We start from the raw sequence: 13,408 nt of genomic DNA, 5'->3' as shown, positions 1-13,408 counted from the left end.
GGTTATGATTCCTAAACTGGGAGAGTGACTCCAAACATCCTAGAAATAACATCAGAGTTCTGCAGGGATAAGAACAACTAAGAGACTGTGCAGAATCCTCAAACTTATCTCTGAAATAAACAAGGATGTTTTATATAGAAGCCTTATGGATGCATACATATAGTATGTTATATGTGTATGGTCTATTCAAATGGAGCTGGGGTGGCGAAGTGGTTAGAGTGCAGCACTGCAGGTTACTTCAGCTAACTGCTAGCTGTAGTTCAGCAATTCAGATCTCGCCACCGGCTCAAGGTTGACTCAGCCTTCCATCCTTCTGAGATGGGACCTAGATTGTTGGGGGCAATATGCTGATACTGTAAACCACTTAGAGAGGGCTGTAAAAGCACTATGAAGCAGTATATAGGGTAAGTCTAAATGCTATTGTATTGATTTTATTGTATATTGTTCATGATTGTTGTTAGCCGCCCCGAGTTTTCAGAGAGGGGCGGCATATAAATCCAATAAAACTTGAAACTATTGCTATTGCTAAATTTTTTCACAACTTTAACAGCTTTACTAGAGAGAAAACTATACCTTTGTTTTTATTTTTAAGTTTCTGCCCCTTTAACATGTCTTTGCAACACATTGTAATTTATAAACTTTATAGATAATGAATGATCTTATTTGGTTAGATTTGTCGAAAGAGAATTACAGGGAAAAAATCTGCAAAGTGACAAGAAAACTCCTACGTAAGTGTGCTTTTAATTATTCCATTTGTTCTCATTTTCACTGAATTTGTACAGTAGTTCAAAAGACTTATAAAAAACCCAGATGGTAAATCAGATATAAAGCAAAGTATTTTCTTCTTCATTAAGTGAATGAAGGGTGTTTGGTTGTGTTGTCTTGAGATTCATTACTGTTTTTTTTTTAATGGATCAGGACGGAATGTGGGACAATGGATGGAGCTTTTTTCATTTTTGGCTTGGGGGACTACATTTTTTATATGGTGGGTGGAAACTGAAGACTCATTTTGTCTTACTAAAAACAGAAGAAATTGCCTTGTTGTTTCTTGTTATCTTGTGATCAATATGAATAGAGTGCAGTAAATATGAACAGTTAGTTTATATTGCTTTGTTTAAATATTATTATTTCTTTATTGTAATAGACTTTGTACTTGACAACTCGGAGGATGATACTAAGTCTTTGTTCCTAATCATTAAGGTATAGTTGACACTTCTAGTGTGATTTCTAAAATATTAAGTTGGATGGATGATTTTTCCTGTATAACAAAAATTCTTGTTCTACAGATCATTGGGGACCTCTTACATTTCCAAGGTTCACATAAGCATGAGTTTGATTCGCGGTGGAAAAGTTTTAACTTGGTGAAGAAATCAATGGAGAATAGGGTTAGTATTTACTGTAAATAATTTATTTACACATTTAAGACTTTAAGGACTCTGAGTTAATGTTCATAATTAATGATATTTTAAAAAAGGAATCACAGAGAGGACAATAAAGTTTTTCCATATAAAAGGTGCCCAGAAGCGGGAAAAAAATTGGGGCTATGATTCAAAATTGGTTAAAACAAATATTAAACTATGAGTTAGAATTAAAACCTGAAATATATTTATTAGGAATCATTAGAGGGCAATATAAAAAGGCAAATTTATATTTAATAATCCACATACTCACAGCGGCAAGATTAAGCTTTGCACAAAACTGGAAAAAAGAAAACCTATGAACAGAACAAATGGTGATTAGAAAAATACTAGAATGCGCAAAAATGAATACAATTACATTAGAATTGAAGAATAAACAGGAGAGTGAATACTATACCGTATGGGGGAAATTTTACAAATGGATAGAGGAGAAAATGGAAACAAAACAACTAAGTAAAGTAAAAGGGGGAAATGTAGAAATGGGAATGTAAAAATATCTTTATTTTAAATATGTAAATGCTTTTGCAATTTTGTATATTGTCTATTTTCTGTCTCTGTTTTATGTTTTAAAAAAATTTAATAACAATTTTTAAAAAAATGTTTTTCCATATATAAGTAAATGATTTGCCTATTTGCAGCTTCAAGGCAAGAAACAGCATATTAGAACACTTCTCATTGACAGAGTTATGTTACAGCATGAGGTAAATATATGGGATTTTTTACTACTATAGTTGGGCTGCCTCTGAATCTGCAGTATCTATAACTTTCATTTATAAAAAATTTTAAAAATCCAATTTATTCCTTTTCTTTTAGTTAAGAACACTCACTGTTGAAGGCTGTGAATATAAAAAAGTACATCAGAACTTGATCAGGGACCTTCTTCGTTTATCTACAAGTTCGTATGGCCAGGTAAGCTATCTCATTTTATACAAGCCGAATATTAATGGCAGGAGTTTTAAAATAGGTATTTGCAAGAAATGCAGTGCTATTTCCACAGCTCATTTGAAATTTCTGAGAACTCATTCTGTGTCAGCTTTGATCTTTGGGATGTTATCCTGTACAGCTAATCCTCGACTTACAACAGTTCATTTAGTGACAGTTCAAAGCACTGAAAAAAGTGACTTATGACTGTTTTTCACACTTACGACCATTGCAGGATGCCCATAGTCACGTGATCAACATTTGGGTGCTTAGCAACTGGTTCATATTTTTGATGCTTACAGTTTCCCAGGGTCACTCTTTGTGATCTTCTTACAAGCGAAGTCAATGTGGAAGCCATATTCACTTAACAACCATGTTAATAATAATGATAATAATAATAATAATAATAATAATAATAATAATTTATTAGATTTGTATGCTGCCCCTCTCCAAGGACTCCAATAACTTAACAACTACAGTGATTCACTTAATGAATGTAGCAAGATAAGTTGTAAAGTGAGGAAAAATTCATTTAACAAATGTTTTATTTTAACAAAGAAATTTTGGGCTCAGTTGTGGTCCTAAGTTGAGGATTATCTGTATATCTTTATTTTCAGAGCTTGTTAACATTTTCTGAATAGCATTTGGTTATACCATAGTGCCTCATGATATCCTGCCCATGTAATTACTTTGAGCCTATGCAGCAGTTACTTCTAATTGCCACTCGGTGGGTGTCTAGAGGGGTTAATAGCAATAGCACTTAGACTTATATACTGCCCAATAGTGCTTTACAGTTCTCTCCGGGCTGTTTACAAGGTCATACAATACCCCCAACAATTTGGCTCTTCATTTTCTGACCTCCAAAGAATGGAAGACTGAGTCATCCTTGAGCCCTGACAGGATCGAACTTGAAACTGTAGGCAGAGTAGAGTTATCCTGCAATACCGCATTCTAATCACTGCACGCTTATCTCTGTGGACTATACTGAAGTGAATAGTTCAGAAAAACTATGTGGGTAAAGAAGAGGACTGTGGACCACCTGTAGCAGCAAAACACATTAAAAAAAATTTGTTTTTACTCATCAGTGGGTTTTTACTCTAGAAACATACCAATAACATTTTTAGGGTTTAGAATTTAGAATTGGCTCAAAATTGAATTCCATGCAGAATGTATATTTTCTAATCAGTCAAAAACAAGATTCTTAATTTTTTAACATATTTCACAAAAGTTGTTTTACTGTCTTATAAAAAAATTATATGTAGTACATAGATGATTTTTTTAAAATTAAAAGACTGTTCAGAATCAGTCACTACATAAATTAAAGCTTATTTGTCATCTGCTTAGCTTTTGTACATATTTCTATGGTGCTTTTACCCTAGGTCAGGAACAAAGCTCAACAAGCCTTCTTCACAGCCTTGGGGACTTATAACTTCTGTTGCCGAGACATCATTCCATTGGTTTTGGAGTTTTTGAGGCCAGATGGGTACAGTGTCACCCAGCAACAATTTAAAGTAAGAAGTTTATTAACTTTCTTTACACCAGCTTCTGTCAGTGCCATTGATGGGGGAGATGTAATCTCCAGCCAGAATGACTATTTTAGCTATCATAGAATTCTAGAACAAATTGGCAAAATTTATTGCCATAATGACTTATTTTTGGTTTTCTACTATTTATGCCTCTCAAAATAATAATTGACAAGGAATCGGGAGGATATTGTATGATAATCCTGCCCTTACCAATGAGTGAAAGAATGTTGCTGGAATCTAGCCATTTTGCGATCATGATTTTGGTGGCATGATTTCAGATAGCTTTTCAGATTTTGGGTGTACTAGGAATTAGGTTTTTCCATAGCACACTTACCTCACAGTAGCCTTACAAGAGGGAAAAAAGTTTTTAAAAAATTTAAATCCTCCTCTTTCAATGTTATCTGCAGTTGTCTGTTTAGTCAGGAAACATGTTACCACTGCTGATTCAGGACGCATTAACTTAAATAAGCTGATAAAATGTAATTTTGAATGTTTTATATTATGTAAATAATGGTGAAAAACAAATATGAAAAACAAATATTAAGATTAGTGTATCTAAGACATTTTTCCTACTCTCAATTCTTCTGATGAATTTTTAAAGGATTTTAAAAGTGTAAATTTTATTAACACTTTTAATACAGTGTGGGTGATTGAGTGATTTGTTCTTATTGACATATTTGCACTGAAACGTTGACATTGGACAGCTTTATGAAGCAAAATAAGCTTTTTGCTTTCAGTTAGCATCATGTTATTTGTTAATGTGATTGATATGGCATCCATGTTAACTCATCAAGTCTGGCACAATAGCAGCATTTTAAATCATAATACTAATACATAATTCACAATACATGAAATGACAACCATATTGAAAAACCTCAATCTGCTGCAAATCTCACAATCCGATCCCCATGCCTGGAAAGACATTATCCTCATAACATTCTGTGAGATCTTACAAAATTATTGTGATCTTTAAAAAGCTGGCAATATAGGAGATTTTAGCAGTTTAAAAAAAACATACTGTTTGGGAGAAAGAAGCAGGAGACACTGTTGCTGGAACTAATGAAAATTCTGGCACATAGAAATATTGATATCTCTTGTAAAATACCATAAAATAGACCTGCTTTTGTTAGGTATGATGACATGCTTGATTACTAAACAATGTAGTAACTAAATAAATTAGATTTTATATGTTTATTTTTTACTTCATAGTGTGTTCTGACTTTTTCTATTACATAGAGGCTTTAATTTTGAGAAATATTTCCCACCTTTTCATCCTTTTATTTAGGAATAAGATATAGTATTAAAAAGCAATAAAGCTTAAAGGAATTTTCAGCAGCATTTTTGCAATCTCTGTTTATAGTATTGTGGTAAATGTTTTTCTGATGGATTGATTTTAAGATATGGTGTGTGAAACCCTTAGGTTGTGGGAATCAGTAGCCAATCATGAATAGCCATCAGTGGTTCTACTGCAGAACCACCGTAGACATCACTTGATTTTATGTTTTAAACAAAGAAATAATAGACTACTGTAATTGGAGAAGAATCCCAACTGTATGTCAATAATTCTGTCTAAAATTTCTTTTCCACAGGGTGCCTTGTATTGCCTTCTTGGAAATCATAGTGGAGTATGCCTGGCAAATCTTCATGATTGGGACTGTATTGTCCAAACTTGGCCTGCAATAGTCTCTTCTGGACTTAGCAAAGCAATGTCTCTGGAAAAGCCATCCATAGTTAGGCTCTTTGATGACCTTGCAGAGAAAATCCATCGACAGTATGAAACAATAGGATTGGATTTTACTGTAAGTGTTAAATAATTACATCACTTACAATTATTTAGGAATGGAGCCAGGTTATTTAGGGACCATGCGTCTCCTGTCTGTCCAGCCACTTTGATTTGGTAGGTTTGCTCTGGCATGGATAGATATAAAAATGTTGCCTAAATTTGATGATAGCTGGGGATCTAGACTAAGTCTATATGTCTTGTACAGGAAAGTTGGGAAATAGATGCCAGTGCTAGTGAGTTTGAATTAATGGCAGGGTTGTAAGTTCTCAGGGTTGAGATGTTATACTTGGCGATAAACTGGAATGTAAAATTTTCAGTATAATAAAGAATTATGATACTATAATTTCCACATACTTGGAAGCAGTTATCTTTCATCAAGCTTTGTGGTGGCCTAGGTGGAGCTCTTGTCTCACAATCAGGAGGCAGAAATTTCTCTCTCTGGGACCAAACAGAAAATATTTTTGGTAAGCTCCATGTAGAGGTCAAGAAGGGCATCCAGCCAGTAAATGTTCAGCTCCACTAAGTCACACCGACTGCACCCCGAGGGCTTACATAATTGTTTAAAAAAAATAGCAGTTATCTTTCATAAATGATCTGCTCTGTCCTCATTCAGCTTGTACCCTTTCTGAATTACTATGTCATAGCCAAATACAGATGAGACAGAAAATAGTGATACCCCTCCAAAGGTAGTTCTCAATTTATGACCAGTCACTTAACGACTGTTGGAAGTTGTGATGGACCCCCTCCCCTAAAGGTACTTATAACCTGGTTCCAATGTTCTGACAGCCACCCCCCTGAGTTAGTAATTAAATTTTGAGCATTTTGCAATTGGCCATTTGCAGCATCTCATTATATGAACTCAATTTATAATGTTTCTTCCAACATTTGCTTCTAGTTTTGGCAAAGCCATAGCAAATACTGGATTTGCTTATTGTGAGTCTTTGGAAAAATAGTATAGTCAGTCAATGACTTATGGAGTACAATAGACCCTATCAATTACATTGTGATGGTAAGTTGTGATGTTCATAAAGCAGGTCACCTATGCAACTTGTCACGGAAATTAAAGTCTGTTAGGACCTTAACTCCGGAGGTCGATGGATAGAATTTTTAAACAAAATATTTATTTTAAAAACAGAGATAAAACAAATAAAAGACTGTCTCGAGGGACAGGAGAACATATGCTTCTTACATCATGGAGATTCATGGAGGTTCAGGAAGAAAAAGGAAGTGGCGACACAAGAGGAGGATCCAATAAGACACACTAGTTAACTGTTTCATTACCAAATGTCTCTGAGGGGCTGTCAATATACAGCGTGACACAACTACCCTGATTTTATTATTTTTTTGGGAGTGGTTGTTAAGCAAATCCAGTATATGCTATGGCTTTGCCTAACAACCACTCCCAAAAAGATCATAAAATCAGGCTAGTTGCATGGGTGACCTGCTTTATGACCATCACAACTTACCATCACAATGTAATTGATAGGGTCTATTGTAGTCCATAAGTCATTGACTGACTATACTATTTTTCCAAAGAATCACAATTTGCTGTGAAGTAAGTTGAAACTGACACAAGTACAGTAAATGGCACCCACCATTTTGTATTCCATAGTTCATAGAGTAAGCATTTTGCTTTGGTCATTTTTTTTTTTTTGGTAAATATAACAAATGAAAATGGCACGGAAGTAATTATAGGTAACATTTAGCAGTTAAAATACATTAATTGCATTTTGGTGATCTCTCAAGCAGACATTTTGTTTTAATTATATCAATCAGCAAATTGGGATGTGGGGAAATAGAAGGGTAGTGATACTTTTGACTGCGTCTGTTTTCTAAAATATGGAAAGTAAAAACAGTGAATATATAACTTTGGCATACTGTTTTGCGACGTTTTTGCATTTTTGTAAATGTACATTTCGTGAATGTTGTATCGTTCCCTGGGAATAATCACTTGTTGTATCAGAATCTTTCTTATATCTCCCTACTTCTCCAGGTCCCAGAGACATGTATTGAAGTTGCAGTCCTCATGCAGAAGTCACTCAGTCAAAACGGAGAATGTAGCAGCCTTAGTTCAGAAGAGATTGAGCTGGGAATTCAGCGACAGAAAGAAAGGAATGCTGAATCCTCCCAGTAAGTATAGACTCCTTAAAAATTTCATTTTTTTTAACGTGAAATCAAAATGTCATTTGTAACATTGAGGCTTTAAAAACTTTGAATCAGAAGGAATATCTGATTATTGTTGACTGTTTTTAATGATAGTGGGGTGTTTACCTATAGTTTTAATTATTGGATTTGTGCTGCATTGTTTATTGTTATTGTGAGCCTCTCTGAGTCTTCAGAGAGGGGCAGCATACAAATCTAATAAATTATTATTATTATTATTGTTGTTGTTGTTTTTGTTTTTGTTGTTGTTGTTGTTGCCTTTTGGTCTAATATGGCTGTTAAAATGCAATGTGATTATAAACCTCTTCAGACAAATTATATTCACTTGAAATGCTCCATTTATAGCACTTTTAGAAAAGTTTCTTCTGTCTGCAATAAAGAATTTCATAAATAATGTGTTCTGCTGGCGTGTCCCAACTGCCCGTAATTACAGGGTAATTAGTCCAAAAAGACACACACCACACGATAGAAGGAAACCCAAAAGTCTTTATCAACAGAAAAGCAGAAAAAACTCCCTTTTTAAATATCAAAGGGATTTTCTGGTACACACAAGGCAAAGGTTAAATGCAATCCAATTTCTCACTGGAAAATTGAATCCAATTCCAAAAGTCCAGAAATTCCACACAGTCTTGAATAGGGAAACAACAAACCACGATCTTGACGAACTATGAATCAGATAAACTTCCACGAGGCTAAATCAGCACGCTGCTCTTTGTAGCACTAATTACAGCAGCCCCACCCAACCACAGGTGGCCTCACTTATCTCCTGTAATAATCCTTCAGTTGTTCTCTCCTATGCATCACTCTACGCATGCGTGGGTCTGTCATAAGTTCTTGTTCAGAATCCAGGGATGATAAGGATGATTGATCTCCTCCTGGGCTGTCTGCCAAACTCCCCTCTTCCTTGCCTCTCACGCTTCCTTGGTCAGAGGAGCCTTCGTCGGGAGATTCTATCGGGAGCAAAACAGGCCTGTGGCATGTGGATGTTTCCCCCACATCCACCACCACATTCCTTGGGGCAGGAGCTGGGGCAGAGCCAACCACAACATAATGCAATAAAGAATTGCATTCTATATGCACTGGTTTATAGATGATATCCCGTCTTTTGCTGAGACATTTTAATACACAAATGTTATTTTTCTTTTTCAGAAATTATGAAAATTTGGTGAATAAGCTTCTAGATTGTGTGAATCAAAGAAATCTGTAAGTATGAGAAATCTTTCTCAAATGTGGTTCATGTGCTTATTTTTTTTCCCTGGGCTGTGAGTTGGCAACCATTGAGAAATTGGTAATCATCATTCAGCTTTGTGACTGCAAGAAGTTTTCCAGGGATGCGATGACATCATTGGAAAGGACAGAACCATTTTTTAAAGCCTTTGTGGAGAAAAAAAGTATCTGTAACAAGAGTAGAAAGCACTTTGGAAACAAACCATGTTTATCTTTAAAACCCCAGCGATGCCCAGAAAAATACATTTTATTATATATGTTCTGTTGCAAAATGGCTGAATTTTTGCAGTATGGTTTTGTAGTGAGGGAAATGGAGCAATATTAAAGATGGACAAGAAATTGTATTAAAGATGGACAAGAAAATTATTTGACTCAGAAACCCTTTTTTTTCTTATGACCACTTTTGAGAACAAAAATAAAACAAAAAATATGGTGCCATTTTATTGCTGAATGTTGGGTGTCTATGCACTTCCCAGGCAGTGAATTGCCCATTCCAGGTTCATACCATATCCCATTCCCCACCAGTTCAGTGAAAATGCCGTACTAGATTTAAGAGTTATACCTTCCAGATTTTATTTTGTATAATTGGACACCTTTTTCTTTCTTCTAGCCCTTGGAAGTTTGAGCACATTGGCATTGGTTTCCTCTCCCTACTTTTAAGGGATGACAGAGTGCTACCTGTAAGAGCCATAAATTTTTTTGTGGAATGTCTCAATCATGACGTCTTGGTGGTTCGCAAGGTAAAAGGTTAACTGGTTTAATTATAGTGAAAGTTGTTTGCAGATATTGATTCCATTGTTCATTCCTTAGAGTGGATTCATATGTGACTTCTTCACACGACAAAGTATTTGTTTTTAATCTTATGAATGAGTTTCGGTGCTTCCAGAGTACCATTTTCTTTTTCGGTAGAATTTACTCGAGGTGTGTAGACTTTTCCAGAGATGTGCAGGCTGGCAGTTGCCAATTTGCACAGGGAAAGTCTTCAATGAAATATTACCCATTTTGCAAGCACAAATATCATACTATTTGTCTACATCAGTGTTTCCCAACCTTGGCAACTTGAAGATATTTGGACTTCAACTTCCAGAATTCCCCAGCCAGCATTTGCTGGCTGGGGAATTCTGGGAGTTGAAGTCCAAATATCTTCAAGTTGCCAAGGTTGGGAAACACTGGTCTACATAACTTGCAATCTTTGATAGATATTAGTTTTCCAGTCTTAGGCAAGGGATTTGTTTATTGTCAGCTACTTAAACCTGAAGCTTTCTATATGAGCAGTGAATAGGATTTACCACCAAGTTAAAAACCCTTCCTTAAAAGACCCTTAATCCATCTATTAATACCTAAGACAACTTTTAAAAAAACTTTTAACACATTGTGTTCCACAAATTTAGGAATACTTTTAGGACTGTAAAGATCTAAATGCTTATACATAAACACTGCAGAGATTAGAAAACCTGGATCTTGATGTTATTTTAACTAACCTAAATGAGGTTAAAAAAAAACACCAATTAATTTTATATGCTGAATACTTCAATACATAGTTGAACCTTACATATAATATTTCTATATGTAGGAGGAAAGAATGTGCCATTTTAACAGGATCTGTGTTTCTCCTTTCATCTGTTTTAAATTTAAATGAGCTAACACTCATTTTTCTGTGCAGATGGCAATCTCTGCTGTGGCTGGCATCCTTAAGCAGCTGAAAAGGCCTCACAAAAAGATACTCATCTGTCCTTTCCAAATCAGTAAGTGCACGAAAGAAAAACAATTATCTTTCCGTAATGACAATTTAAGTTAGTTAATGTTAAAAGAAGTATGAGGTAAACATCTGTTAATTTGCAATTTTTGTATCTGCTATCAATTTATTCTGCCAAATGTTTTGACCATGTTATTTCTTTTTTAACTGAACACCATATCAACTGCAAATTTAGTTGGTTTTCATAGTTAATAACATTAATTTTTCCATTGGTGGTGTTGTGGTTCAGCCTGAGACTGCTCAGGGACCGGCTGCGTCTCTGCTGGCTCCATGCCCGGAGGAGGATGACAGCGCAGAGGAGGGGGCTGAACAGTTGGACGGGGGAGAGGAGAGTCAGGAATGGGATGAAGGAGAACAGCATGAGAGCCCCGGGGGGGGGGGGGGGCTCTCCCCAGCCAGTAGCTTGGAGTCATTAGGTGATGACGCACAAGCTGTCATTGACATGAGACAGAGACGTTCAGAGCAATGAAAGGAGCAGTTAAAGAAATATTATCACCATTGAATTAGAAACAGCTGGGTTTGGGTGTGGTCCTCATCAGCAGGGTTTAAAAGGCAGGCAAGGCCTTGAAGCCATGTGGAGTGTTATCAATTGGAGTTGCGGTGAACTGTTTTGATTCTCAGCGTCTCTGATCTTGGCTTGTGGCCTAGCAGTCTGGAAGACTCGTGGGAGGCGTATGTTTGCTATCTACAGCTTCGTTTTGGCAGCAAGAATCTGGTATTGCTTCATGGACTATTGCCTTCGTGTATATATTTGAAGTTCCAGCGTTTTTCCTGTTTGTAAGGACATTTTCTGTTACCTGTGTTTTCCTTGAATTATATAAACTGTCTTTGCCTTTTACCAGTGTGTCTGGCTTCTCTTTTTGGGTTGGTATTGGCTTCTGGAGTGACCCAGACAGAACAGGTGTTAACATATTGAAGTGCTGCATTGTATTCTATTGACTAGGAAGAGAAATCATGGAATCATTGGTGCTGTCTGTGTTTGTTTGCTTGCAGACATTTTATGGTTTATCTCTAGGTGCCTATTGATGGCTGATTTGTTTGTTTATTCATTCATTCATTCATTCTATTTATTTATTTATTCATTCTATTTATTTATTCATTCTATTCATTCATTCATTCATTTATTTATTAGATTTGTATGCCGCCCCTCTCCGTAGACTCGGGGCAGCTAACAACAATAATAAAAACAGAATATAACAAATCTAATATTTAAAATAACTAAAAAAAACCTTATTAAAAACCAAACATACACACAAACATACCATGCATAAATTGTATAGGCCTAGGGGGGAGTAATATCTCAATTCCCCCATGCCTGACGACAGAGGTGGGTTTTAAGGAGCTTACAAAAGGCGAGGAGGGTGGGGGCAATTCTGATCTTTGTCTGAATGCCAAGTTTCTAGGAGCTCCATAGTATTTTTGGATTGGTGTTTGTCTGCTACTGTGATACTGTGTGGCTGTAATAATATATTGGTTGTTTCTATGATATTGTTAGCGAAACAAAACGGCATTCCGAGAAATAAAACAATTCCACGCCTGTGCTTCTCACCGGGTAGGATTTATTAACGGCCATGTCTGGATTCGACTGGAATCATTCCAACTCTGAGTCCCTTAGATTACAACCGGGTCAAAACCCCACCTCACATCCCCACACCCACAAGTGCAGTCATGAGGGCCAATCCTATGCAGGATTCCTGATTCCTTCCTGTGTTTGTTACTATGGCACTTGGAGAAAGGAATGTGTGGTGGCATATCTCTCTCTCTCATTCCCAAGCTGTGTCAGGCCCACCTTGGTCTTCACATAATGACTTTGGGCCTGACAGATATTTTCAATGTATAATAATGTTATCCTTTTCCAAATTCATCCAGTTTCAAATCAGAAACAGCCAACAGATTTACATCCACATTGCACCATTATAGCACACAAACCAATCAACTCCTCCTTCAAGAAGAGAAAAACAGATATAATCTCCAGCAAATAATGTAAGCACTATAAGAGCCACTATGTAGAACACATAGGCAGAAAACAAGCAGGTTGTCCATGAACCCAGCTAGCAGTTAGAAGACATGATGAAAGCTACTTGCTTACAATACAGAGATAGACTTAACCACAATTTTAACTGGGAAACTGAGCATCTTAGACCGAGTCTACGGAGAAGGGTGGCATACAAATCTAATAAATAAATAAATCCAAATCCAAAAACACTACAGAATTCTTTGATACTTGGCATTCAGGCAGCTCTGCCATAATAGAGTTAAACTACCTCTAAACATACAATTCAAAAGAGACAATAAAAAAGCTAAAAAGGAAAGAAAAAGACCAGAGTACATCCTCTCCATCAGCCAGCACCCAGATAAATAGGGTTAGCACCAGACACACAAGCAGAAAACAAAACACTTACCAAGGAACTACCAAGGAGAAAATCACATCTCCACTAATATTGCAGAGCACACTCTACATAAACAGGAAGCAAACCCCACACTTACATGTTACTTATTTGTCCAATGAGACATCTACAAGTAAGAAGCCAAGCCCTGAGAGCACCAAGGATTCCATAATTCTACCCACAGCTACAGATATCTCTTCTATATTAAATACAGTTGTCAGTCCTAT

The 13,408-nt window shown here is 36.1% G+C and overlaps 1 protein-coding gene across 3 annotated transcripts in view; it reads left to right on the top strand.

The window, feature by feature from the left end:
• The window catches only part of PSME4 (proteasome activator subunit 4), a 98,339-nt gene that overhangs the window by 57,262 nt on the left and 27,669 nt on the right, over nucleotides 1-13,408 (top strand). For all 3 annotated transcript variants that reach the window (XM_070734736.1, XM_070734737.1, XM_070734735.1), the window contains 11 exons: nucleotides 672-728; nucleotides 1,145-1,200; nucleotides 1,287-1,385; nucleotides 2,057-2,119; nucleotides 2,232-2,327; nucleotides 3,719-3,850; nucleotides 5,455-5,664; nucleotides 7,642-7,778; nucleotides 8,961-9,014; nucleotides 9,649-9,778; nucleotides 10,702-10,783. In XM_070734736.1, the coding sequence (XP_070590837.1) occupies nucleotides 672-728; nucleotides 1,145-1,200; nucleotides 1,287-1,385; nucleotides 2,057-2,119; nucleotides 2,232-2,327; nucleotides 3,719-3,850; nucleotides 5,455-5,664; nucleotides 7,642-7,778; nucleotides 8,961-9,014; nucleotides 9,649-9,778; nucleotides 10,702-10,783 (1,116 nt within the window). The remainder of the gene's footprint in view (nucleotides 1-671; nucleotides 729-1,144; nucleotides 1,201-1,286; nucleotides 1,386-2,056; nucleotides 2,120-2,231; nucleotides 2,328-3,718; nucleotides 3,851-5,454; nucleotides 5,665-7,641; nucleotides 7,779-8,960; nucleotides 9,015-9,648; nucleotides 9,779-10,701; nucleotides 10,784-13,408) is intronic.

This window comes from Erythrolamprus reginae, chromosome 1 (genome assembly GCF_031021105.1).
Source record: "Erythrolamprus reginae isolate rEryReg1 chromosome 1, rEryReg1.hap1, whole genome shotgun sequence".
Taxonomy (NCBI): domain Eukaryota; kingdom Metazoa; phylum Chordata; class Lepidosauria; order Squamata; family Dipsadidae; genus Erythrolamprus; species Erythrolamprus reginae.
The sequence above is the reverse complement of the archived record's forward strand: the minus strand, read 5'-3'. Positions and strand labels throughout refer to the sequence as shown.